The sequence below is a fragment of the Mobula hypostoma genome, chromosome 20 (assembly GCF_963921235.1).
Source record: "Mobula hypostoma chromosome 20, sMobHyp1.1, whole genome shotgun sequence".
NCBI lineage: Eukaryota > Metazoa > Chordata > Chondrichthyes > Myliobatiformes > Myliobatidae > Mobula > Mobula hypostoma.
The window spans coordinates 19851037-19878558 of NC_086116.1; the positions used below are offsets into that span (position 1 = coordinate 19851037).

A 27522-nucleotide genomic window follows, 5' to 3' on the forward strand; every position below is an offset into this window, starting at 1 on the left:
TATTAAATGCTGCAGGAATGCACAGGCAATGAGATTCAGGAAAACTCAGTAGTGAAAAAGCTGAATAAAGTCAGGCATGGAGGGAAAGATTTCACAGCTGGTAGTTAAGTTGTCAGATCCAGATTACAAAGTTCAAGCGAAGAAAGTCTAAGGAGATGTAAAAAAAACACAATTAGAATATTAAATTTGAAGTAAAAGAGAGACTTGTTCTTGGAAGTACTAGCAGAGCTAATCATAAATTAAGATGCATGGAAAGAGGAAATATGGCCAGGAATCCAACATGTGCAAAATTGAAGATGCCAAAATATGCTGCTAGATTAGTGAAATGAGTGAACTCAGATTGCTTGAAGTAGCAGCTCATAAGCAGAGAATGTTGGCTCACCTTTAGAAAGGGCTAAAATAAAGGCTGTGTATCAGGTGGGTCAACCAGAAGCACAAAATGGGGCTGGGCCAGGTGAGGGAACTGAAGGTGATATTACTGAGTCAGGCAGTCACAGCAAGGGAAATCAAAACAGACTTAAAAGTTAACCATTCAATCCTTTAAATCTGCTCCACAAATCAATAATCTGACTGATCATCTATTTTTGTATCCAGTTCAACCCACTGCAAAAACAGATCTTTGGCACATGTGATCTCTCTGGCCCTACACTTATGTCCGGAACATTTGGACAGTAAAGAAACCTATATTAGACTATTTAATGACTACAGCTCCACCTTCAAAGTAAATTATCAAAGTACATATACTTCACCATATACAACCCTGAGATTCATCTTCTTGCAGCCATACTCAATAAACCCAGAGAATAATCATAACAAAACCAATGAAAGACCATAACAATTTAGGTGTTAAGCCAGTGTGCAAACGATAACAAATTGTGCAAATAGAAAAAGGAAGTTATAATAATAAATAAAGAGAACATGAGATGAAGGGTCCTTGAAAGCAAGTCCATAGGTTGTGGGAACATTTCAATGATGAGGCAAGTGAGATTATCCCCTTTAGTTCATGAGCATGATGGTTGAGGGGCAATAACAGTTCCTGAAACTGGTGGTGTCAATACTATGATTCCAGGTAAAACCCATCATCACCAAACCACCAGACCAGGGACTTAACACTTCCCTTTGCAACTGAATCCTTTATTTACTAACCAACAGACTTCAATCAAGCAGCAACTTCTAGGTAATTAGTCTCAATACTGGCTACATTGTCAGACGCCACACACATGGCTACGTGGCCAGATTCTGCTCCAACTCTTTTCAACGAGGGGTGATTGATAAGTTCGTGGCCTAAGGTAGAAGGAGTCAATTTTAGAAAACTTATAGCACATTTATTTTTCAACATAAAACCCTCCTACATTTACACACTTAGTCCAGCGGTCGTGGAGCATACGGATCCCTTCTCTGTAGAAGTCGGCATCTTGGACCTCCAGAAAATGGTCCACAGCAGAGGTGATTGATAAGTTTGTGGCCTAAGGTTGAAGGAGATGAGTTATACAGCTCTTGTTTCATGCACGTGCAGTTTCAACTCTTTGAATGATTATGCAGAAAGTTCGAAGTTATTAGGCCACAAACTTATCAATCACCCCTGCTGTGGACTGTTTTCTGGAGGTCCAAGATGTCGACTTCTACAAAGAAAGGATCTCCATGACCATTGGACTAAATGTGTAAATGTAGGCGGGAACTATGTTGAAAAATAAATGTGCTAGGTTTTCTAAAATTGACTCCTTCTCCCTTAGGCCATGAACTTATCAATCACCTCTCGTACAAGCTTGCAAATGATACCACCATAATGAGCTGAGTCTCAAATAACACTGACTCGGAGTACAGGAACATAGAGAGTCTATTCATATAGTGTCATGACAACAAACTTTCCCCTCAATATCAGCCAAACAAAAGAGCTAGTCTGTGACTTCATGGGAGTGGTGGGGGTTGGGGGGGGGGGAGTGCAGTACACACGCTCTTGTTTATATCAACAGTTGTGGTGTAAAGTCATTATGAAATGCGATAGGAATGCCTCTACTTCCTCAGGAGGCTAAAGAAATTTGGTGTAATTTTATTTTCATCTACTGCCTACACTTCTCATTCAGCAGTGACCAAAAACTCCAATGTTGGACATTCTCTCTTTTCACCTCTCCCATCGGGCAGGAGATACAAAAACCTGAAAGCACCTGTCACTCAGCTCAAGGAGACTTTCTCTCCAGCTGCTACAAGACTACTAGATAGTTCCCTGGTATGACAACATGGACTCTTGACCCCAATTTACATTATAATCTTTCACCTTTTTTTGACCAGTTCTTTCTCTGTAATTGCTCACTTTATTCTGCATTGTTATTGTTTTACCTTGTTATCGCTCCATGCAATGATTTGATCTAAATGAACAGTATGCGAGTATCTTGGCACACATGACAAAAATAAACTAGTTTCAATTGCTTTGTGCCTTAGTAATCAACTCAGTTGAGCACCTGCTTTTACTCAGGAGCTCCACTCTGCCTTGGCAGTTTCAGCATCACAACAAAGAATTAGCACTCCTTCCCTTTTCTAATACCTTATTAAAACACAGTCAGCTTTCAAAGGGTATCACTGGCTGTTTGTGCTTCTCCCAGATATCTTGTCAATTCTACCATCCACTCCTCAAAACTTTTACAGTATTCAACGTGCTGCCATCTATTTTGTGCAGAATTATAAAAACAATTTTAAAGTGACAGCTTTAAATGCCAGTAAATGTAGTGACATTTAAGATGCCAAAAAAAAAGTTGAGGGTTAGAGTTATGACAGTACATAAATAGGTTTTGTTACGAGCACGAGTGGATCAAATGGCGTGAACTTGGAGTGTATATAGAACCACTTCTTGAACACTAATTCAAATTAATGTAAACTGCTTAAGTAAAGCAGTCGGTTTGAAAGTAGTGCCCAAAAGTCACAGTTCCTACTTTGAGGGCTTAAATCCATGGACTGACCCAAGCCCAGATATGAAAGCAGGGGTGTTGGGAATGGGGCCAGCAACCCCATCCTGTAAAACCCTAGTGCTACAGAAATGTCAACAAAAGCACCAACGACCTTGTCTCTGGGAGAGGAAAGCTACATTAAGATGGCCTAACCCTGAAGACAACTTGAAAGACTGGCTGAGAACACGAGACTCTGACAAACTACCGTCAGCAGTTTATGCCCCAGTAGGAATAACAAAAGACTTTAAAGGCCTTAGACTTGACTCCAGACAAACTGTTTTCATCTAACACTACAACTGGCAGGCACCTAATGGAAAAAACGCCAGTCTTTACCAACAAAGGGACAAATCCAATAAGTCACATCAAACAACTCTATTCAATCAGAAGTGATAGTAAAAGTAAGTAACTCAATGATAACTTGCTCCAGTCAATTTTCTACTCCTGGTTTCAGGTTTAATTAAATTGAAAAGAACTATCCTAAAAGGAACAGGAGGACCAAGAAAGCACCTGGCAAGTTGCATCATTGCCTAGTATGAAAACATCAATTCCCAAGAAAAAAAAAGTGGTGGACGTTCATTAGTCCAGCACAAGAAAAACCCTCATCGAGCACATCTACAAAGTGTTGTCACAAGAAAGCAGCATCCATCAGCAAGGAACCCCATGCTCTCTTCTCACTGCTGCCATCGGGCAAGTGGGACAGGATTCTTAGGTCCTACACTACCACGTTCAAGAATAGCTCATACCCTTCAACCATCAGGCTCCTGAACCAGCATGGATAACTTCACACACCTCAACTTTGAACTGATTCTACAAATTACGTAGTCACTTTCAAGAACTCTACAATTCATATCCACAGTATTATTTAGTTTTTTTTTAAATTTGCACTTTTGTCTTCTTCTTACTATTGGTTGTATGTCACTCTTTGTATGTGGTTTTTCATTGATTCTATTGTGTTTTTCTGTTCTGTGAATGCCTGCAAGAAAATGAAATCAAGGTAGTATATGGTGGTAAGTACATAATTGAATAATAAATTTACTTTGAACTTAGACCAAATATGCCTTCAAGTCAGTTCAGGGTTTTATTTAAAAAAAATTCTTAAATTGCTAAATACCAACACTCCTGCAGAAATTGCTCAGGGAAGTAAACTCCTAGCAAATTATAACTACTGTTTTCATGAACTGCTTCCCTCCATAAAGGGCAGAAGTGGGAATATTTGCTGATGACCCTAGTTTCAATTTTATTTGTAGCTCTTGAGAAAATGAAGCAGGTTCACACAGCAAGACTAAGTTATTCAAAGGCTTTAATTGTAGTGATCACCTCCACAGGGGAAGGGCCCAACCATTTCAACGTAATTGATTGCATATCTATTGAAAGTCCCCAATTATCAATATCCTGATGATTACCACTGAAATTCATGCTCAAGTTGGGAAGAAAAATACTGTGTAAAAAAAAAACTGTGTAGCCTGCGGCAAGTGACTCATCCCTCCAAATTCTTTATCAGCAATTACAAATTGCTTTGCAATTTTCCTCACTCATAAGAGTTCCAAAAATACTCAATGAGTTCAACCATGTCAAGTAAAGCACAGCCTACTTGTTCACATCTTCATATATTATTCTAAATACTGACTCCCTCAACCATCAGTGCATTACTCCTGGAATCTGTATCATGCACAAGGCACAGTGAAGTTACTTGGCAAAACTGCTTCAACAGATATAATTAGGAAGACATGAGCAACACGGTAGAGGGGAATGCCAACATTTTGTCTAAATCACGCACTATCCTCAGCAGAAACTTTGAGTATGATGTGGGACAACCTCCAAACACTGGGCTTCACAGAACTCATCAGGAAAGAGGACTAGTGTGAGAACAACTCAAGTCTGAATGTAGAGAAAATCAAGCAAATGATTCTGGACTTTAGGAAGGTGCAGATTAACTATCTCCTTTTATGGTTACCATAGCTCCTCTGTAGAGAGTTAATTGCACCAAGTTCGTGGTAGCTCACATCACAGCTGATCTCACCTAGTCCCTCAAAATCACCTCCCCGAACAAGGTGGCACAGTAGTGCCTCCACTTCCTGAAGATATTGAGGCAAAAGAAGCTACTCCCACCACCCACCCTGACAAAAAACTAAACTGAATTTTACAAGAGCACGTTGGAAGCGTCCTGACAAGCTGCATCTCCATCTGGTATGGGAGCAGCAGAGCATCGGAGTGTAAGTCCCTACAAGGACTGTGAAAATGGCTGACGGGATCACAGGGGTACCCCTACCATCCTCTGGGAACATTTATTAGGAGCGCTGCATACACAGGGCCTTTAGTATTATCAAGAACCCTATCAATTCATCCAGCATCCTCTTTGACATGCTACCATCAGGTAGGAGACTCCAATGCACAAAGACATGAACAATCAGGATGGGAAACAGCTGCTTTCTCAGGCCATTAGGCTTCTGAACTCCCTGCCGCATCGCATTCGGAAAATGCCACTTGATAATTTGTACTGTATGCTACAATATTTAATTTATGCACTTTGCTTTATCTATGTGTAACTTATTTGTAGATTTAATTCTTACTTTCCTAAGTCACTGTGTATTATATGTGTGTTATGTTACACCCTGGTCCGGAGAAACATTGTTTCGTTGAAATGGTATAGATGTATATAGTTAAGTGACAATAAATTTAACTTGATGGGATTAAGGGAATGCAAATACTAATAAGCCATATGCCAAACCACAGATTTCCCGTTGCTAGGGAAATGGATATTTAGATCTGTGCTCTACTTTTTTTTTTGCCATCAGTTCATCTCTCGTCTCAAATATTATTTGGAAATATAGCATTGCCACCTAAATACCCCCATGTGACCAACTAACCTACTAACTCATACATCTTTAGAACATGAGAAGAAACTGGACCAGCCAGAGGAATTCCACGTGATCATGGGGAGATTGTACAAACTCATTACAGACAGAGTTGGAATTGAACTCAGGTCTCTGACACTTTTATAGTGTTGTGCAAGATTACTCGGTTCTTTACCTTTATGTATACTTTGTCCAAAAACACACCCATTCTTTTGTCAGAAATCAGTAGAAATGCTAAGATTAAGTACAATGAATGAAGTCAACTTATGGTATTATTTGACTCAGTTGTAGCACTATCACAGCTCAGCTGATTAAGCCCACTCAATGACATTTCTTATAATAAAAGCAGAAAATAGTTTAGAATTAATATATTTAAAGAATGCATTTCAAATGCATTATTGATAAATACTTAGAAATGTGACACTAATAGAAATTGTGTTTAGACTTTACACCAAATATATGAAAAATTACAAAGTGACTTGAAACAATTGAATTTTAATACAGACTAACACTCAGCAAATAATAGCATAATACACGTTTAATACTCTAATCAAAATGTCAGTTTTTATATTGGATATACAAAAACTATTAAGCAAATGCTAGTGGATTACAAGCTGGGGTGAAGAAAACTTAAAATTGTACAATTGTACTGATAAGAAAACAAAATAATGTAGGTTATTTGTTCAATTAGGTTGGATTTCAACTAATGCTTTTTTTAAAAAAAATATAGTTCTGGGTACTTCAATTGACATAGTTGAACAGGAAGCAAAAAAAAAATCACATCTTAAAACTTTGAAATGATCAAACAAGAATTTTTCTTGCAGGACTATTACTGAATTAAAATCACTCCTTTTAACAGCATGTGTGTGTAAAATAAAAGTTAAATTTTGCTCTACATACCTCCAGCCGTTTGTTTCAAGGTAACTAAATGCTCCATCAACAATACTTGCAAAAAATTGTCCTCCAGTTATGAAGAGTGTATTAATGGTAACTAATCGTCCTCTCATATGGAAGGGTGCAGCCTCTGCAATATATACTGTTACTGTCATGGAGGCCAGTCCTAAAAAAAAATGAACATGCAGAACTTAACACATCTTATTTCTTGGTCAGCCAAAGTAGAAAAATGACAGAGGCTACAGAATTAAACGCAGAGAAAGTTTATTAACTTAATAGTATATTCTGATAACCACAAATGCACATTTAAACTCACCCGAGATCAAGATATCACTATTGGATAGTCTTCCAAAAATAATATCACTTTGACTTGCTATTCAAATACATTAAACACAGTAAAATTGATGATTTACCTCACAACTACATAATAAATACCTGAAGGATCTGGGACTTATCCATTCCAGTCTGAGCATCCTTTAAATTATCTTAACTATAACCTAACTGATATTTCCACATCATATTCTACACATATTGCTCAACAAACCACATGGTCGCACCTTGCTGGTAAAGTGTCCCAGTTCCACGATAAACTGCTGGTACTTAATTAAAAGCCAGTTTGGAATTTTAGTACATGTGCATCAAGAAGCACACATTTTAAACTGAAATATATACCGTACATTTTCTCACTACACTTAGCATGATACAGCAGAAAAAAAACAAGTATACACTCTCACTTGCATTCAGCCATCTATTCATGGATTGTATACCATATGAGATGAAGATGTAATAACTGGATGATGGGCAAGAATTTTTTTTATATGTGCACAATATTTTCAAAAATTTGCAATAGATCAGTTATTTACTTCAATCCCGAACATTCTCAAATGCTTTCAAATGTCAAGGATATTGAGAAACTTTATAAGCGTGGAAGAGCAGGGAAGTTTCTGCAGCTGAAGCAACTTAGTAAATTGCAGAAATGAAGTGCACTCTCTCACATAACATTAACTAAACAGTCCTGCAGTTATTCTGCAACTTTCATGTTTCATGAAGTACCCAAGAACTGCACACGGTACTCATGACTCAATTGTTCCTCCATGTAATCTTATTGGTTCACTTACTGCCCTTATTTCTGAAATTGAAAATGCTGAGAGTATTAAATTATGGTTCCACCTTCTGCACTTAATTTCAAAACATTCATTTTCTGTGCCTTTGACACAAATCAACAGATTTGTTATTGAGTAACTTTCCTGTTCTGTCTTTTGTACTTCATGCATTACTACACAAGCTCCATCTGCCATCTGTTGTAACTGAACTTTTATCATCTCCTAATACCTTTTACAATCCCCCTCCACTGTGCATCAGCTGCAAGGTTAATCATAAACACACGTGTAAGATGGGAGATAATGCAAACTAACCAGAACTTTAAAATATACTGGTTAAGCCAGAGCAATTCAAAATGTCTACATGAACAAGAGTAGACAAAGTCCATGTTGCATTGAAAGAGCAATCTTCCTGGTGCTGCAGCAAAACTGTAAAGCTCAGAATGGCAGTGACCACAACCATCAGGACTGACTGGTGCAGGCGCTGATGTACTACTCGAGCAGTATCCATACAAGCTCAAAATTTATACACTGTCACTAGCGACTTTCAATACCTTTAACTTCTAGGATATATCAATGGACTACAAAAACAGGAGTAGGACGTGGGATACACAGATAGTCCCTCTTGTTCTCTACATTTGGGCAGCCAGCCCGCTCCAAAGTTTGTCCTACACTCTAACTCATGCAACACATCTGATAAGGCTATCAAAGCGCACCCATTGGCATAGGACATAAATGTGGCAACTGCAATTAACCTCACCCAAAGTCACAAATCTACAAGTAGGTGGAGTATTCCCCCCCCACCCCCAGAAGAGTACAGGAAGGTTTGATGTGGCCCAATTTCTTCTCCCGCCCCCTTCAAAAAAAATGCTCTATGTCAGCATTGTACTAGGTGTTCACTCAATATGCATTATACACAACATTTTTATAAACTCATTTGTCCTATCACAGAACAATTTCATTATAGTTCTGAAGAAAGCTGCATTGCATGAAGAAATTCCAAGAGAATGAATTATGTATTTACTCTCAGGATCCAGGTATTATTGTAGAATAATACATCCCTTTTTCATCCCAACATTTTTGTAGGACAACATCATGATACTTAATCAACACCCAATATTGGTCATGAGCCTCCCACCTTTATAAAGTACAACTTGTCCAAAATTCTGCCACATCATACTCAAAACCCATGTCTATCATTAAGCTTACTTCACTTCTAACTCCACAAAAAGGGAAGCAAGACTTTGAAGTTTCCATAAGTCCCAATTCCATTCATCTTACCACTGGTGACAATGCATTCAGTTGACTTACCTGCAGACTGAAATCCAACTGTAAATACCTGCTTGTTTCATTCTGCCTTTAAAAACCTCATCTTGACCTAGATTGTTTGCTTCATCTGAATCTGTTTTCTACTAAACAGAACATGGGGCAAAGGCAGGTTACTGGCACCTTAGAACCAGTCACTCCAAGCAGGTGGGACTCATTAGTCATGGTTGGCAACTCATCTGGAAAACTTGATCTGAAACTTCTGCTGCCTTGCAGCTACACCCACTCATGAAGAAGGCTGGAAAAAATCCAGATCTGGAGTCCCCAAGGCAGTCCTATGCTGAGTTAAATGCAACTCCTATGATAGACAATAGACAATAGGTGCAGAAGTAGACCATTCGGCCCTTCGAGCCTGCACCATTCTGAGATCATGGCTGATCATCTACTATCAATACCCGGTTCCTGCCTTGTCCCCATAACCCTTGATTCCCCTATCCATAAGATACCTATCTAGCTCCTTCTTGAAAGCATCCAGAGAATTGGCCTCCACTGCCTTCTGAGGCAGCACGTTCCACACCTCCACAACTCTCTGGGAGAAGAAGTTCCTCCTCAACTCTGTCCTAAATGACCTACCCCTTATTCTTAAACCATGCCCTCTGGTACTGGACTCTCCCAGCATCTGGAACATATTTTCTGCCTCTATCTTGTCCAATCCCTTAATAATCTTATATGTCTCAATCAGATCCCCCCTCAATCTCCTTAATTCCAGCGTGTACAAGCCCAGTCTCTCTAACAGTCCGGACATCCCAGGAATTAACCTAGTGAACCTACACTGCACCTCCTCCGCAGCCAGGATGTCCTTCCTTAACCCTGGAGACCAAAACTGCACACAATACTCCAGGTGTGGTCTCACCAGGGCCCTGTAGAAATGCAAAAGGATTTCCTTGCTCTTGTACTCAATTCCCTTTGTAATAAAGGCCAACATTCCATTAGGTTTCTTCACCGCCTGCTGCACTTGCTCATTCACCTTCAGAGACTGATGAACAAGTACTCCTAGATCTCTTTGTATTTCTCCCTTACCCAACTCCACACCGGTCAGATAATAATCTGCCTTCCTGTTCTTGCTCCCAAAGTGAATAACCTCACACTTATTCACATTAAACACCATCTGCCAAGTTTCTGCCCACTCACCCAGCCTATCCAAGTCACCTTGAATTCTCCTAACGTCCTCATCACATGTCATACTGCCACCCAGCTTAGTATCATCAGCAAACTTGCTGATGTCATTCACAATGCCTTCCTCTAAATCATTGACGTAAATCATAAACAGCTGTGGTCCCAATACCGAGCCCTGTGGCACCCCACTAGTCACCACCTGCCATTCTGAGAAACACCCATTCACTGCTACCCTTTGCTTTCTATCTGCCAACCAGTTTTCCATCCATGTCAATATCCTCCCCCCAATGCCATGAGCTCTGATTTTACCCACCAATCTCCTATGTGGTACCTTATCAAATGCCTACTGAAAGTCAAGGTACACCACATCCACTGGATCTCCCATGTCTATCTTCCTGGTTATATCCTCGAAAAACTCCAATAGATTAGTCAAGCATGATTTGCCCTTGGTAAATCCAAGCTGGCTTGGCCCAATCTTATCACTGCTATCAAGATATGCCGCTATTTCATCTTTAATAATGGACTCTAGCATCTTCCCCACTACTGATGTTAGGCTAACAGAGCGATAGTTCTCTGTTTTCTCCCTCCTTTCTGAAAAAGTGGGATAACATTAGCCATTCGCCAATCCTCAGGAATTGATCCTGAATCTAAGGAACATTGGAAAGTGATCACCAATGCATCCGCAATTTCCAGAGCCACCTCCTTTAGTACCCTAGGATGCAGACCATCTGGACCTGGGGATTTGTTAGCCTTCAGTCCCATCAGTCTACTCATCACCATTCCCTTCCTAATGTCAATCTGTTTCAGTTCCTCTGTTACCCTATGTCCTTGGCCCATCCATACATCTGGGAGATTGCTTGTGTCTTCCCTCGTGAAGACAGATGCAAAGTACTTAATAAATTTGTCTGCCATTTCTCTGTTTCCCATAACAATTTCTCCCAATTCATTCTTCAAGGGCCCAACATTGTTCTTAACTATCTTCCTTCTCTTCACATACCTAAAAAACTTTTGCTATCCTCCTTTATATTCCTAGCTAGCTTGCGTTCATACCTCATTTTTTCTCCCCGTATTGCCTTTTCAGTTAAGTTCTGTTGCTCCTTAAAAATTTCCCAATCATCTGCCTTCCCACTCACCTTAGCTCTGTTATACTTCTTTTTTAATGCTATGCTATCCCTGACTTCCTTTGTCAACCACTGTGGCCACTTTCTCCCCTTTGAATCCTTCCTTCTCCTGGGGATGAAATGATTTTGCACCTTGTGCATTATTCCCAAGAATACCTGCCATTGCTGTTCCACTGTCTTTTCTGCTAGGATATCTGACCAGTCAATTTTGGCCAGCTCCTCCCTCATGGCTCCATAGTCTCCTTTGTTCAACTGCAATACTGACACTTCTGATCTGCCCTTATTCCTCTCAACTTGCAGATAAAAACCTATCATATTAAGGTCACCACCTCCTATTGGCTCCTTTACTTCAAGATCACTTATCAAATCCTGTTCATTGCACAACACTAAATCCAGAATAGCCTTATCCCTGGTCGGCTCTCGTACAAGCTGCTCCAAAAATGCATCCCGTAGGCACTCTACAAACTCCCTATCCTGGGGTCCAGTACCAACCTGATTTTCCCAGTTCACCTGCATGTTGAAATCCCCCATAACTACTGCGACATTTCCTTCGCCACATGCCATTGTTAACTCCCTATTCAACTTGCACCCAAAATCCATGCTACGTTTGGGGGCCTGTAGATAACACCTATTAGGGTCTTTTTGCCCTTACTGTTCGTCAGTTCTATCCACACTGACTCTACTTCTCCTGATTCTATGTCCCCCTTTGCAAGGGACTGAATCTCATTCCTCACCAACAGGGCCACTTCTGTCCCTTCGATAGCACGTATACCCTTATATATTCAATTCCCAGGTCTGATCCCCCTGCAGTCATGTCTCCGTTATCCCAACAACAGCACAGTTACCCACTCGCACCTGAGCTTCAAGCTCATCCGCCTTATTTCTGACACCGTGCATTCAGATATAGAATTTTTAACCCATTTCTCCTCTCTGTTTAAATCGCTGCCTATTGTGCATAACCCAGCTCCCCGAACTCTCACTGGGTTATACGCCCCTTGAATTTTGTTGTCCTTCTTAAATTTACTTACCTTTTCTGCACATTTAACTCCATGCTCCATCAGACCATCCCTCTGCACATGTATCCTCCTTATCACTCGTTCCGCCTCACCTTTCTCTACTTCACACTTAATATTCCGGAACCGTGTAATCCCCACCTGTCCTTTATACTTCATCTCGCTATTCTCTCTCCCATTCTGGATCCCTGCCCCCTACAAATTTAGTTTAAACCCCCCCCCCCAAAGCAGCACTAGCAAACTTTCCTGCAAGAATGTTAGTACCCCTCCAGTTCAGGTGTAAACGGTCCCATCGGAACAGATTCCACCTTCCCTGGAATAAAGCCCAATTATCTAAAAACCTGAAGCCCTCCCTCCTGCTCCATCCTCTCAGCGACGTATTGATCTGTATAATCTTTCTGTTCCTCGCCTCACTCGCACGTAGCACAGTTAGCAATCCTGAGATTGTTACCCTGGAGGTCCTGCCCTTCAGCTTCACACCTAACTCCCTGAACTCACTACGCAGGACCCCCTCATTCTTCCTACCCACGTCGTTGGTCCCTACATGGACCACAACATCTGGATTCTTGCCCTCCCTCTCAGGAATAACCTGCACCCGATCTGAGATGTCCCGGACCCCGGCACCAGGGAGGCAACATACCATCCGAGACTCCCGATCTCCCCCACAAAATCTCCTATCTGCCCCCGACTATAGAATCCCCCATCACTGCTGCTGTCCTCTCTTCCCTCCTCCCCTTCTGTGTCGAGGGTCCAACCTCAGTGCCAGAGACAGGACCACTGCAACTTGTTCCTGGTAGGATATCCCCACCAACAGTATCCAAAACGGTATACTTATTGTTGATGGGAATGGCCACAGGGGTGCTCTGCTCTCTCTGCCTCCTCCCCCTCCATCTCATGATGCCATTGGCACGAAAATGTATTGGTCTCTGCCCTTCCTATGGATTCTTCAGCTGCATGGGCAACAGCCTGCTCTCCATATCATATTGCCCTGGCGTGCATTTACAGCTGAAATGCAACATACATGGTCAACCCCAAACAATGAAGAGCCTCACCCATTATAAACCTGTTCCCAATACAAATTGTTCCTTTACATATTTTATTATCTCTGCAGCTGGGCACAATTCTATTTGTAGATTAATGCATATTCAAACCAAACATCTAATATGTAAAAAGATGAAACAAATTACACAAAGGCAGCTAAGGGACATTGAAGCAACCCAGTCACAAATGATTACAGAGTACTGAATTGCTGCTGAGAACATAGCAAATGTAAATTAGATCATCAATTTCAACTTCATACTAGACTGTAGACAAATGCATTCCCAGTAGTTCTTTGAAGAGTAGGGATTTCACTGTCACAAGTGTCCCAGCTTGTGTATACTATAAAGTACACCTTGAAAACAACTGTTCATGCATTTATTATAAATTAAGATATTTTGCTTTCTAGCAATTTTCAATAGTTAAGGACTTCGGAAATATTCAAGGGAAAGACAAAATATTGTACATCATAACAATACACCAAATAGTTCTGGCTAATCACAAGAATGCTAATTATTTTAACTACAAGGCATTCAAATCAGCTTCATTAGAAATTACATGATTTGAGAGAGCAAATAACATCTCTATTCTTTACAGTAGTTACCTACAACATTCATACTTAGACTTTACAATAATTTCTTCTGAACAAGTCTCCACAGAATTATAAGGCTCTATATCTTTTTTTTTAAACTTTTAATAAACCGTCTTCCACTGACTGAGACACAATAGCAAACAAAATGATCAACAGATGCCTCACTATCAAAACAAGAAATACTTTAGTTGTACTTAAGTAGTGGGCCCTTAGCCTTATCGGCATAAAATCAGACATTCAACTGCAAAGTGAGTTATCTCTAACCAACAGCACTATTTTGGGCAATTCAAACATTAAAACCTGTAAGTCAGTGTGTATATGTGGGGAAAAAAAATCCTAACCATTATCAATCTATTAAAAAATGTCAAATTACAACTGCATTGCAAGCCTGTTTTAACTAGAGCTAGCACACAATTCAAGTTCATTGATACCAAAATGTGTTTAATGGCATTAACACTTAGCCCATAGTGTCAAACAATACCTGCAACATAACAGATATTATCCCCAAAATATTAAACAGGAGAAAATCTGCAGATGTTGGAAATTCAAGCAACACACACAAAATGCTGGTGCAACGCAGCAGGCCAGGCAGCATCTATAGGAAGAAGTACAGTCAACGTTTCAGGTTGAAACCTTTCGTCAGGACTAACAGAAAAAAGAGATAGTAAGAAACTTGAAAGTGGGAGGGGGAGACCCGAAATGATAGGAGAAGACAAGAGGGGGAGGGATGAAGCCAAGAGCTGATTGGCAAAAGGGATAAGGCTGGAGAACGGGAAGTATCATGGGACGGAAGGCCTTAGAAGAAAGAAAGGGGGAGGGGAGCACCAGAGGAAGATGGAGAACAGGCAAGGAGTTATTGTGAGGGAAAGAATAAATAAATAAATATATTAGGGATGGGATAAGAAGGGGAGGAGGGGCATTAATGAAAGTTAGAGAAATCGATGTTCATGCCTCAGGTTGGAGGCTACCCAGACCGAATACAAGGTGTTGTTCCTCCAACCTGAGTGTGGCTTCTTCTCGACAATAGAGGAGGCCATGAATTGACATATCAGTATGGGAACGGGACGTGGAATTAAAATGTGTGGCCACTGGGAGATCCTGCTTCCTCTGGCGGACAGAGCGTAGGTGTTCAGTGAAGTGGTCTCCCAATCTGCGTCAGGTCTCACCAATATACAGAAGGCCACACTGGGAGCACCAGACACAGTATATCACACCACCAGATTCACAGGTGAAGTGTCACCTCACCTGGAAGGACTGTCTGCAGCCCTGAATGGTGGTGAGTGAGGAAGTGCAAGGGCAGGTGTAGCATTTGTTCTGCTTACAAGGATAAGTGCCAGGAGGGAGACTGGTGGAAAGGGATGGGGTGGGGGGGGAAACGAATGGACAAGGAAGTCACATAGGGACTTTCTTCCAAGGCCTTCCGCCCCATGTTGCTCCCCCTTCTCCAGCCTTGTATCCCTTTTGCCAATCAAGTTCCCAGCTCTTGGCTTCATCCCTACCCCTCCTGTCTTCTCCTATCATTTTGGGTCTCCCCCTCCCCCTCTCAAATCTCTTACTATCTCTTTTTTGCATTAGTCCTGATGAAGGGTCTCAACCCGAAACGTCGACTGTACTTCTTCCTATAGATGCTGCCTGGCCTGCTGCATTCTATCAGCATTTTGTGTGTGTTGCCCAAAATATTACATCATTTTCCAAAACTGAAATACTTTCAGAATGTCAATACTTATATCTACAAAATGAAAACAGCATAGTTTTTTTCCCATTCAACCAGACCTCCACGGCAGCCAACAGCACATGTCAAAGTGATACCAGTGCTGCTATCTACTCTTAAGTGCTGAAGAACATTCAGTTGTCAGAGAGGGGAAGAAAGAAGAATAAATCATATTCACAAGGTGCCAGTTGGCTGAATTCGGAGCAGAGGCCATTTAATCTCTTATTTTGCTGACAATGCAAGGTGACAGAGAGAATCAGCCAACAGCTCAAATACAAAAATATTTCCTTGGCAGTTTCTTGATTTATGGCAGAGATTTCAATTTTCAATGTTTAACAGAAGAAACACAGATTCATCCAATACCAAATGTCAAAAAGCAATGAAGGAGTCAAGAAAAGTAGATCTAGATACTACTGTAATACATTTGGAACCACATGTCATTTTAAGCGATGCTCACAAAACAGGAAGGGGCTGGGCCGATGATAATTTTCACAGGGATTCAGAAGTGCTGCAGAAGGAATGATATCAATCAAGACCAATTGCACTAGGCAATTGAGGAGATATTGAAAGACCATTGTAGTGAACTAATGAGTCTACAGATTAACACACACAAAATGCTGGAGGAACTCAGAAGGCCACGTAGCATCTTTGAAAAAAAGTACAGTCAATGTTTCGGGCCAATACCCTTCAGCAGGACTGGAGGAGAAAAGCTGAAGAGTAGATTTAAAAGGTGCTGGGAGGGTAGGGGAAAGAGAAACACAAGGTGATAAGTGAAACCTGAAGGGGAGGGATGAAGTAAAGAGCTGAGAAGTTGATAGGTGAAAGAGGCACAGGACTGGGGAAGGGGGAGTCTGACAGCAGAGGACAGAAGACCATTGAAGAAAGAAAAGTATGGATGGGGGAGCACTAGCGGGAGGTGATGAGCAAGCAAGGAGATAAGGTGAGAGACAGAAAAGGGGATGGAGCATGGTGAAGGGGCGGGGGCATTACTGTAAGTTCGAGAAATCAGTGTCATGCCATCAGGTTGGAGGCTACCCAGATGGAATACAAGGTGTTATTCCTCCAACCTGAGTGTGGCCTCCTCACGACACGGAGGAGGCCATGGATAGACATAATTGAATGGGAATGGGAATGGGAATTGAATGGGAATGGGAAGTGGAATTAAAATAGTGGCCACTGGGAGATTCTGCTTTTTCGAGCATACAGAGCATAGGTGCTCAGCGCAGTCTCTCAATCTCCATCGGGTCTCACCCATATACAGGAGGCCACACCAGGAGCACCAGACACAGTATTATGCCCCCAACAGACTCACAGGTGAAGTGTCACCTCACCTGGAAGGACTGTTTGGGGCCCTGAATGGCAGTGAGAGGGGAGGTGTAGTACTTGTTCCACTTGCAAGGATAAGGGACAGGAGGGAGAACAGTGGGAAGGGATGAATGGACAAGGGAATTCCATAGGGAGCGATCCCTGCAGAAAGCAGAAAGTGGGGTGGTGGGGGAAAAGAGAGGGAATGCAGAATGCCTACACTGTACATCCAGAAATGCAGTGCTTGTTTCGAGTGAGTGTGTGAAGAGGATGTTCCCAATAGCAGTAGAGTCTAGGTCCAGAAGGCACAGCCTGTGAATAGGACATCCCTTTACCACGGAGATGAGGAGGAATTTCTTTAGCCAGAGGGTGGCAAATCTGTAGAATTCATTGCCATAAATAGCTGTGGAGGCCAAGTCATTGGGTACAGTTAAAACAGGGGTTGATAGGTTCTTAATTAGTAAGGATGTAAAAGGCCTCAGGGAGAAAGCAGGAGAATAGGGTTAAGGATCTGGTTGATTAGTTGATCTGGCTACGAAGCTGAGCAACAAGAGAAATAGGAAGAGGATAATGCACAAGGCTCCAACTATCAGGATGCAAGTAGTGGTGATCTAGAAAGCATGTAGACAGCAAATGTGGGGTGCTTCCCTTCCAAATTGAAAGAATGCAACAGAAGATTTCCAAATAGTAAAAGGGAGCAAAAAAAAACCCTTTGAGTCTACATACCATGATATTAAACTGTCCTCGCCAGATAGAAGAAAAATTTAAATAGTAGAGTTCAAAAAAAGTTAATCAAGAAAAGGGGAGTTACAAGTCTAACTGCAGGGTTACAAATCCTAGGCTTAACCACTCCTGAAGTAACTCGGGTAGTTCTGGACCCAACACTATCAAAGATATACTAGCCCTGGATGGAATGAAGCATGCCAGAACAATAACATACTTAACTAAATTACACAGCCCAATCAAGAGATGCACAGTCTTTCTGCAGTATATTGAGATTGTAACCGCCTAAAAATAAATTTTGAGCTAGACCTTCTAGGGATGAAGTTAGGAAACACTCCAATATGCAGGGAATGTTAAATTGGCAACTGAGCTACTCATAGTGGATAAAATGTTTATTTTAAATCTGAGATCAATAGCTTTGCCAAAAACCTCTACAATCTGTGATCAGCCATGCTCTCAAGTGGCAGAGTAATGTTAAATTGCCACAAAGTCAATGATTCCAAAATTTCAAATGCACCCTATATTCACAATACTGCAATAAGTATTTGATTTGGATATTTACATCTACAAATATGATTCAAATCAATAAATAAACATTGATTAATAACTGGACAAAAAGAAATACAAGCATAGAAGTTTGATTTCCTGAGAAAGGGGATTTCTCAATTGCAGCTGCAAAACAGAACAATTCCAAATTAAAATGGGAGTATTCGCTAATCTATTATTTCACTATCATAATTCCAGAAATAAAGTTTCAAAGGAGGTCACTGACATGGTGCCTCATCAGCACAACTAATATTCCTGCTGCTATTTTCATATGAGCAGTTTCAGTCACAGAATCACAGTTAAACAGCACAGAAATAGGCACTTTGGCCCAATCCATCTATGCCAATGAAGATTTCTTTCCAAGCTGGTCCCATATCACTATAAACCTTTAGCATTGAAATATCTGTCAAATATAATTGTAATCATACCTGTCTCTACAGTTTCCTTTGGCAGCTTGTTGGAATAAACACAGCTTTTTGTGTGAAATTGTTGTTTGAAGTCTCTTTGAAATCTTTCCCTTATTGCCTAAAAATCAATGTCATAGCTGCAGGCTTCCTTGCCCTGAGAAAAGACTGGTTATCTACCTCATGATTTTATATACATCACCCTTGATACTCCAGGGGGGGAAGGGGGGGGGGTCCCCGAGTGCTGAGGATCCATTCTGCTACACCTTTGCTTGTAACAAAGGCCCAAATAGTGGTAACATTCCTTGCTCCTTGTTATCAAATTGAGTGTGTTAAATGGTGTTAGCTTCACAAGGCATTGGGATTAAACGATACTGTCATTAAATGCCCTGTCATATGCATAATAATGATAGCCTCCCAAGCCTCACTGGCCATATCAGGTGGCAACCTTGGTATTTCTCTAGCATTTGCCTGTTTTTATGAGGCTGTGTTGCTTGATCAATGCTCAACCCAGCAGGGATGGAAAGCGTGCAGGGAACCAGCCAGATTCAAACCCCAGACTACTCTACTCAAAGTCTGGCGTGGATTCCACTACACGACTGGCAAAAGCCACAATAATCGTAATTGTTCAGTTTGGTTATTGTCGTTCATCCTATGTCAATATCAATGACAACAGCAGCATTTAGTTCCTCCCCAATGCTGAGGTGGAAAAGGCAACAACCAATTGTGTTGAAATATTGTACACCCAATGGTGAAGGTTCTCCCACTATACTACAGTACAAGAATTTACCAAGACAGAAGCTACGTATCAAGTGATGATAGTTAATTTGGTTCATGACATGGTTTGAAACTGCATAAAGCCATGTTCTCTCATTCTCTTTTCTCTCCCGTATGAGGCAGAAGAAACGAAAAACCTGAGAGTTCATATCATCAGGTACAAAGGAAGCTTCTATCCATCTATTGTAAATATATTGAACAGACCTCATGAAAAAGACCTACAGTACCTCCTCATGGCCTTGTTGTCTGCCTGTACTTTCTCTGTAACTGTAACACTTCATTCTTCAGTTACCTTTCCCTGATACTCCTTTAATGTACTAATGTTGTGAAATGATCCATATAGATTGCATGCAAAACATTTTTCCATTGTAATTTGATACATTGTGTCTCTGCTGTCCTTGTCCTTCTAGCTGCTGAGCTCTAAATGAAAAGGAAGGTATCTGGGTGGTTAATAATGTGCATATTATCACGTAGCACTGTAATTACTAGATACACCAGAAATGATGAATATTTGTGGCTGTAGTGGGCCAGAATCAAGTGAACCTTTCTTTCCGAATGCAGTTAATCTTCACGAATTGCAACTACACGGAGGGCATTTCAGCTCACAGTTGTACTCAGTTCCAAACGCACCACCTGCCATGGGAACTCACTAGAGCTACCTTGAAGGCAGTCAACATTCCACCCCAGGCAACATAAAGCCTGTACACACTGATCAACAGCTTAAAACAGGATATGCTGACGCTGTCTTCATTATTGCCAGTGACTTCAGCCAGGTCAACTTCAATATGACCAGCATGTATCCTGTCCCAGTAGGGACCCCAAACATCTTTGGCCATTACTACACAAAGATGCCTACTGTTCCATCCCCTGCCCACACTGGTAAATCAGACCACCAGGCTGTGCAGCTCCTCCCTGCATACAAACAGAAACCAAACTGCAAGGATCCAGTGCACATAGTTATACAGTACTGGTCTAGACAATAGATGAGCTTCTACATGACTGCTTTGTGTCAGTAGACTCATCCATGTTCAAAGACTCGGCAGAAGTATGAGGTATGCATCAGCAACTGTGCAGAGGAGTGTGTATCAAAGTAGTTAAGCTGGCTGTTGCCAAACCAGAAACCATGGATGAAGCAGGATATCCACTCCCTCGTGAAGTCCAGGACAGCAGCATTCAAATCGGGTAACCTTGTCCGATTTAACAAACAGAGATCCAACCTTCAAGAATCTAACGACAAAAGTAAAAACTATAAAGGATATCAAGACGATACCTGTCCAAAATAGAGTCCCAGACCAGCCAACAGCTGCAGCAGGATTTACATGCTAAGCAGTCTACAAAACGTAGCCAGGCAGCATTCCCACCGAAAGCACCAAAACAGGACCAAGGCAGAGCCATCTCCCAAACACGACAATAATCTCTGGAATATTTGGCCAGTGAAGACACCCATTTTAGACTATTGTTTAATGACTACCTATCCAGCTTTAATACCAATTCCAAGCAAACTCAAACTCTGAGATCTAGGACTCAACATCTCCCCTTTGCAACTGGATCCTGCCTTCACGATCAATAGGCCATAATCAGTAGGTGCAACAACAGCACCACAGTCATCAATGGTGGTGCTCCAGGTCAAATCCCCAGCCCACAACTTTATTCCATATACATTAATGACTGTGTGGCCATATTCTGCTCCAACTCCATCTACAAATTTGCAGGTAACGCCACCATAATGGGGTAAAACTCAAAAAAAACCCGACAGGGCCGCACTCTGAAAGAATATAGCTTAGTAACACAATGTCATGCCAACATTTCCCTCAATATCAGCAACAAAAAAGCTGACCATTGACTTGGTGCAGTGTTGGGGATGTGGAGGGGGGAAGAGAAGGGGAAGGAAAATGAGAACAACAGGAATTCTGCAGATGCTGGAAATTCAAGCAACATACATCAAAGTTGCTGGTGAACGCAGCAGGCCAAGCAGCATCTATAGGAAGAGGCGCAGTCGACGTTTCAGGCCGAGACCCTTGACGAAGAGTCTCGGCCTGAAACGTCGACTGCGCCTCTTCCTATAGATGCTGCTTGGCCTGCTGCGTTCACCAGCAACTTTGATGTATGTTGAAGGAAAATGAGGTATACTTGCTCCCATTTACATCGACAGTACCGAAATCAAGAGGAATTGAAAGTATCAGGTTCCCAGCAGTGAACAGAAGCAACTGACTGTCCTGATCCAGCCATGTAAACAAACACCATGGCCAAAAAGTGCAGCACTTCAACTTCCTCAGAAGGCTGAAAACATTTGGCTTGCACTCCTTGAACATCAATGTTTACTGATGGCATATAAAAATCATCCTTCCTGGATGCAACTCAGTTTGGCATGGCAGCTCAAACGAGAAACAACACTGAATACGAGGAATTCTGCAGATGCTGGAAATTCAAGCAACACACATCAAAGTTGGTGGTGAACGCAGCAGGCCAGGCAGCATCTCGAGGAAGAGGTATAGTCGACGTTTCGGGCCGAGACCCTTCGTCAGGACTAACTGAAGGAAGAGCTAGTAAGAGATTTGAAAGTGGGAGGGGGAAATCCAAAATGATAGGAGAAGACAGGAGGGGAAGGGATGGAGCCAAGAGCTGGACAGGTGATTGGCAAAAGGGATATGAGAGGAACATGGGACAGGAGGCCCAGGGAGAAGGAAAAGGGGGAGGGGGAAAACCCAGAGGATGGGCAAAGGGTATAGTCAGAGGGACAGAGGGAGAAAAAAAAAAGTGAGAGAAAGAATGTGTGTATATAAATAAATAACGGATGGGGTACGAGGGGGAGGTGGGGCATTAGCAGAAGTTAGAGAAGTCAATGTTCATGCCATCAGGTTGGATGCTACCCGGACGGAATATAAGGTGTTGTTCCTCCAACCTGGTACCCCATCCGTTCTTTCTCTCTTTCCTTTTTCTCCCTCTGTCCCTCAGACTGTACCCCTTGCCCATCTTCTGGGTTCCCCCCCCTTCCTCCCTGGGCCTCCTGTCCCATGATCCTCTCGTATCCCTTTTGCCAATCACCTGTCCAGCTCTTGGCTCCATCCCTCCCCCTCCTGTCTTCTCCTATCATTTTGGATCTCCCCCTCCAACTTTCAAATCTCTTACTAGCTCTTCCTTCAGTTAGACCTGACGAAACAACAGTGAATTGTGGACACAGCTCATCACATAAGTCTCACCTCCTTGGACACTGTCTACACTTCTTGCTGCCTCAGTAAAGTAGCCCATGTCATGGCTGCACCAATCCAATTAATCATTCCATCTTTGCATCCCTTTATTAAGCTGAAGATACAAAAGCCTAAAAACACATACTACCAATTGTATCCAGGACAGCTTCTATCCTGCTGTTATCAGACCGCTAAACATTTACCTAGGTCAATAATATGTACTCAACCTCAGAATATATCTCATCATAGCCTTGCATCTCGTCTACCCACCCACACTGTACTCACTCCTGCAACTGTAATACATTGTTATTGTTTTCCCCTTCTGCTACTTAAATCCACTGATTTGATTTGTTTGGATAGCATCCAAGTCAAAGTTTCTCACTGTGCCTCGGTACATATGGCAATTAGGAACAATTTACTCGACATTAACATGCTAAAATGTACTCAACGCTCAAGAGGATGAAAAGAAACCCAGCTGAACTAGAATCAGAATTGTTCAAGCACGCAAGGGGTAGTCTTGTTTGTTTGAACGAACTACTAGGGGAAAAACAATCTCTATTAAGTCAATATTCACCCTGAGACGTGCTCTACATTGGTTATGAGGATCCTTGAAACAGGAGGCTTTAAAGGACGCTGCAACGTCACGGCGTTTGGCGTTGCGTGACGCGGCCCTTTTAAACAGACCGAGGCCCCGCCTGCTGTGCACCCGGCCGGTTGATAGGAAAAATGTATGGGGGTCCTCGAGATCAGCCTGCGGCTGCAGCCCACGATACAACCCTCACCTTCTGAGGGTAGAGGCGTTTCTCAGTCCGGCAGGCGGCCCTTTCCTGTGGTAAGTGTTCGCGTCTGAAACCCTCCCACAGTCCGCCGGCTCGACGGTTGGACAGCGGGCCGCGCGCGGCGCTTACCGATGCCCAGCCCCACCACGACACGTCCAGCCAGCAGGGTGTACCGCTCTTTGGCAGCCGTCATCACCACGGCCCCCACCATGAAGAGCAAACTCGAACAGAGGATGCAGGGCTTGCGGCCGAAACGGTCGTTGAAGAAGCCGCCGCTCAGCGCCGAGATGGCTGCCGCCCCCACGGTAGAGGAGACCACCAGCTCCTGCCACAGCTCGTTCAGGGCGAACTCCTTCTTGAGCAGCAGTAGCGCACCCGAGACAACGCCGGTGTCGTAGCCGAACAAGAAGCCGCCCAGCGCGGCGAAGGCGGAGAGGACGTAGACGAATTTAGGGGTGCCGTTGTCCTGGAACTGCTGGCGCGCCGCCCGCTCGATCTCGGCCCCGGCGCCAGTTGCCATGGCCGCGAACTGCCTGTTGTTGTTGCTGCTGCTGCTGTCGCCGAGCGCTTTAAACAGTCTGCGCTCGCCGACTACTTCCTCCCACTGCCCCTCCTCTCGCTCGATCTTCCTCGCCCCCCTCAGATCGTTCAGAATATACTCATTGCTGCTGGATTTGCGGGACATAAGGGACTGCCCGGTTCCCACTGATTCCCGTGGCGCTGTCGTTGTCTCTGAAGGTAGTTTATACGTGAACCCCGACAGCCTGCTCCCCCGCAGCGGCTCCGCTCTTGAACTCGCATCGGCAACCCAGGCAGTGAGTGAGACGCGCCCCCGTCACGTGCGGCGCACTAGTAACCAAGGAGGTGATCACGGTGCAAATTACTTTCTTTCCCCAAACATTATCGTTATCCCCGCCTCTTTTTTTTAATGGCCACGTGTTTTACATGTCAGGTGGAAAACTACTGGATGGAGGCGTCTTGTGTTTTTTTTCCCTTTTGAGTGACAGGTAAAGGTATGGTGGCTCGACACCGACATCGCACTCGGAAGGTATCACTGACTGTCAGCTTAACCAACAAATATCCCCTTCTTTTTTTTTTAATCAGGAAAAGGTTAAATCCCAGCCTACCCCCTCTTCGCATTTGCACTTTAATAAAACGTCAGATTTTTTTTGTGCGCGCGCGAAGACTTGTGACGTGTCGTTTCACGCCAATTGTATGAAAAGCTGGTGCGCGACAGGGTTAAAAAGTAAATTTAGTGATACGATGTAAATTTTTTTTTAATGTGATTTGATTTCGACTAGGAAAAAATACATAATCATCAATGCTTATTTTGTCTATTTAGTTGAAGGATAAAGTAACTTGAATATCTTCAGCCCCACCCAGAGGAAGTATATCCAACCAATTGGGAACATTCTCCAATTTACGCCCTGTTTGTTCAGGCTTTTGGGGAGAAATCGAGGGAAGTATTGCCTTCTCCTTCTCTAAGTTGAAACCGACCATTGTACTTACAACTATGTGCAAGTTAAACTGATACTTTCTTCAGAAGTAGTTTAATATTCTGGAGATAATGTGCATTAATGATCACAATAGAGTGTGCAACCACCTTCCTTTTTGAGAAGCAACCAAAGTATTACTGATTTTGTACATTGGTTTATTCAGATTTTGAATTCTAACATTACTTTTATGACAAATAAAGTTTCACAAATTTTCTGCGAAAGAGCATCAGCTAAATTTCCTAAAGTTGCATGTTGACCATTTCAGTAAATGTGGTGACTTATGCAATCTTAGGAAAAATTGCCTGGCCATTCCTGATTGATTACCCAAGAAAATAGCACCACTCGAAGGCCAGTTGGCCTTACAAGTCTGCTTTTGCAAAGCAAGCTCTGCTCTGCTCTGCATAGTCAATCTGTCCCAGACAACAATTGGTGATAGTTTTTCATAACCCTTACTCCTTGATCTTAATCTTCCAAAACATATATAATTCTCTTTAATACCTAGTGATTTAACTTCCACAAACCTCTCACTTAGACGTTGCCAGAGATTCAACCCTCTGCATGGAGAAGTTACTGTACTCTAATTGTTAAATAACCTTTTCCTTATTACTCTGCCCCATTATTTAAAAATCTACCAATGGAAATACCGCAACATTTATCCCACTGTGCCACTTGGGGTCTTGTGTATCAATAAGATCACACCTTATTTTTCTCAATATCACAAAATATAGTTCTAATTTTTTTTTAGTTTGTTATGAATTCTCAAATCTTACAGGTTTTACCAATGGATAAGACATCAAAAATTCCAGCCTGCCAATGACTTAAACCAAACTTTGGTCTTGCTGTAGGTTTATTCAGCTGGACATCTAGAAATCAATCAATCAGCTGAAATAATGTCAAACATACAGTAGAGATTATTACCCAGTTATCTTGGGTAATGTATTTTCTTTTTGGTGAACTTTGCTGAGTTGAGTTCACTTTCAGTGAAATTCTTGCAAAATCCTCTTTGTGTGTATGCCATGTTCATTAAGGATCTGGAAATGAAGTAATTTTATTTCAATTAATTTAACTATATTTTGTATACTTAAGTATAGAGAGCTCACTACAAAGAATGTGACCATCTCCAAAATATAATCAACAATGTTAAAAAGGAGATTAAAATCTAAATCTGCAAAATTGGTTGAAGTGTCTTTGGAATAAACAACACTTATTCGAGAAGGCTTTGAGTTCCATAGGAAGAGATTACAATGTAGACAGATACAGACATCCCACCTCTCCCGGAAGATCTCGGAGTCTCCCGCATATCAATAGTGCCCAAAAATTATATACAATATCCCGGAAATAGATTTTTTTGAGCGGGAGAGGGAGAGCGAGCATCCTGATTGGTCTCTCTTCGTGCTAAGAGTGGTCCGCAACCACCGGGCAGTGAGGAAACAATATGATTTGGCGATATGAGTCATTTGCACCTTTCCTCATTCCCTGTCACGCCCACTGTTGAACTTGAGCGCACGTGAGGTCATTACGCACGTGTCATCCATGTCAGCGTGGGAAAAAGATCAACTCCTCGAGCTTGCAAGTGACGGCGGGCTGAAAAGTATGTTTGACATAACATCTCTGCTGGCATTCTGGATCAAAGTCAAGGCTAAATATCCTGAGATAGCCACGAAAGCACTGAAAACGTTGCTTCCATTTCCAACATCATGTCGCTGTGAAGCAGAGTTTTCTGCAATGAATGCAACGAAAACTAAATTGTGGAAGAGACTGGACATAAGGAACCCCCTTTGAGTGTCGCTGTCTCCCCTCACCCCTCGATGGGACCGTCTCGTTGCAGGAAAACAAGCCCAGGGCTCGCACTGATTCAGCGATACTGGTGTGTTGCAATGATTTTATATGTTCATACGGGGAAAATATGCACTGTGTGTTTAATATCCGAACGTTACTTAAAATGTTATGATGCTATTGACTTATCACCTATATTCCGGTCGTGATTAACAGCCCCCCCCCCCCCATTCGGCCGGTCTGCAAGAATATTGTCAATATTAAACTGGTCTGCGGTGCAAAACATGTTGGGGACCCCTGCTAAATAGACCTATCAGTTTTCTCTATGGGCGGGCTTTACAGTCGACCTCAAAAATAATGACAGTGTTGCTCGCTGCACTGTTTGCAACAGTGACTTTTCTATTGCCCATGGTGGGTTAAAATGTAAAAGACAAGTTGAGGTGAGTTTAACAGGTGTCATTACAGCATAGCTAACGTTATTTAAACTAGCTGGCTAGCTGCTAAGGAGCTACGCTATTGATGTCCTACGTGATGGGGCCAAACTCCCTGTAGACTTGCTTAAAGTTGTAATAGAATAAACATGATATAATATAAGTACATATTTTAATGTCACATTTGCTGCATATACCCAACTTGGTTTACAGATTAGACAAGATCACTAAACAAAGTAATACATACACCCTTGGAGGTCGGCGGGGGGGGGGGTGCTACTTCCCTGAAATGGTGGTGATACCTCTCTGAAATGAGTTTTTGCAGGGTGGGATGTCTGCAGATACTGTCCATAGAATATTGCTCACAATGTTGTGGTAACCTTTTAACT

General features: G+C 42.2%; 1 protein-coding gene across 4 annotated transcripts in view; it reads right to left on the reverse strand.

Moving 5' to 3' along the window:
• LOC134359363 (proton myo-inositol cotransporter-like) overlaps nt 1-27522 on the reverse strand; it is a 169136-nt gene that overhangs the window by 117051 nt on the left and 24563 nt on the right. For 2 of the 4 annotated variants that reach the window (XM_063072495.1, XM_063072498.1), the window contains exons 1-2: nt 23560-27381; nt 6698-6857 (exon numbers count right to left, since the gene is read on the reverse strand). In XM_063072495.1, coding sequence (XP_062928565.1) covers nt 6698-6857; nt 23560-24115 — 716 coding nt within the window. In that variant the 5' untranslated portion in view covers nt 24116-27381. Of the gene's footprint in view, nt 1-6697; nt 6858-23559; nt 27383-27522 lie in introns of those variants that run through there. The other 2 variants (XM_063072499.1, XM_063072496.1) reach the window with 2 other exon arrangements.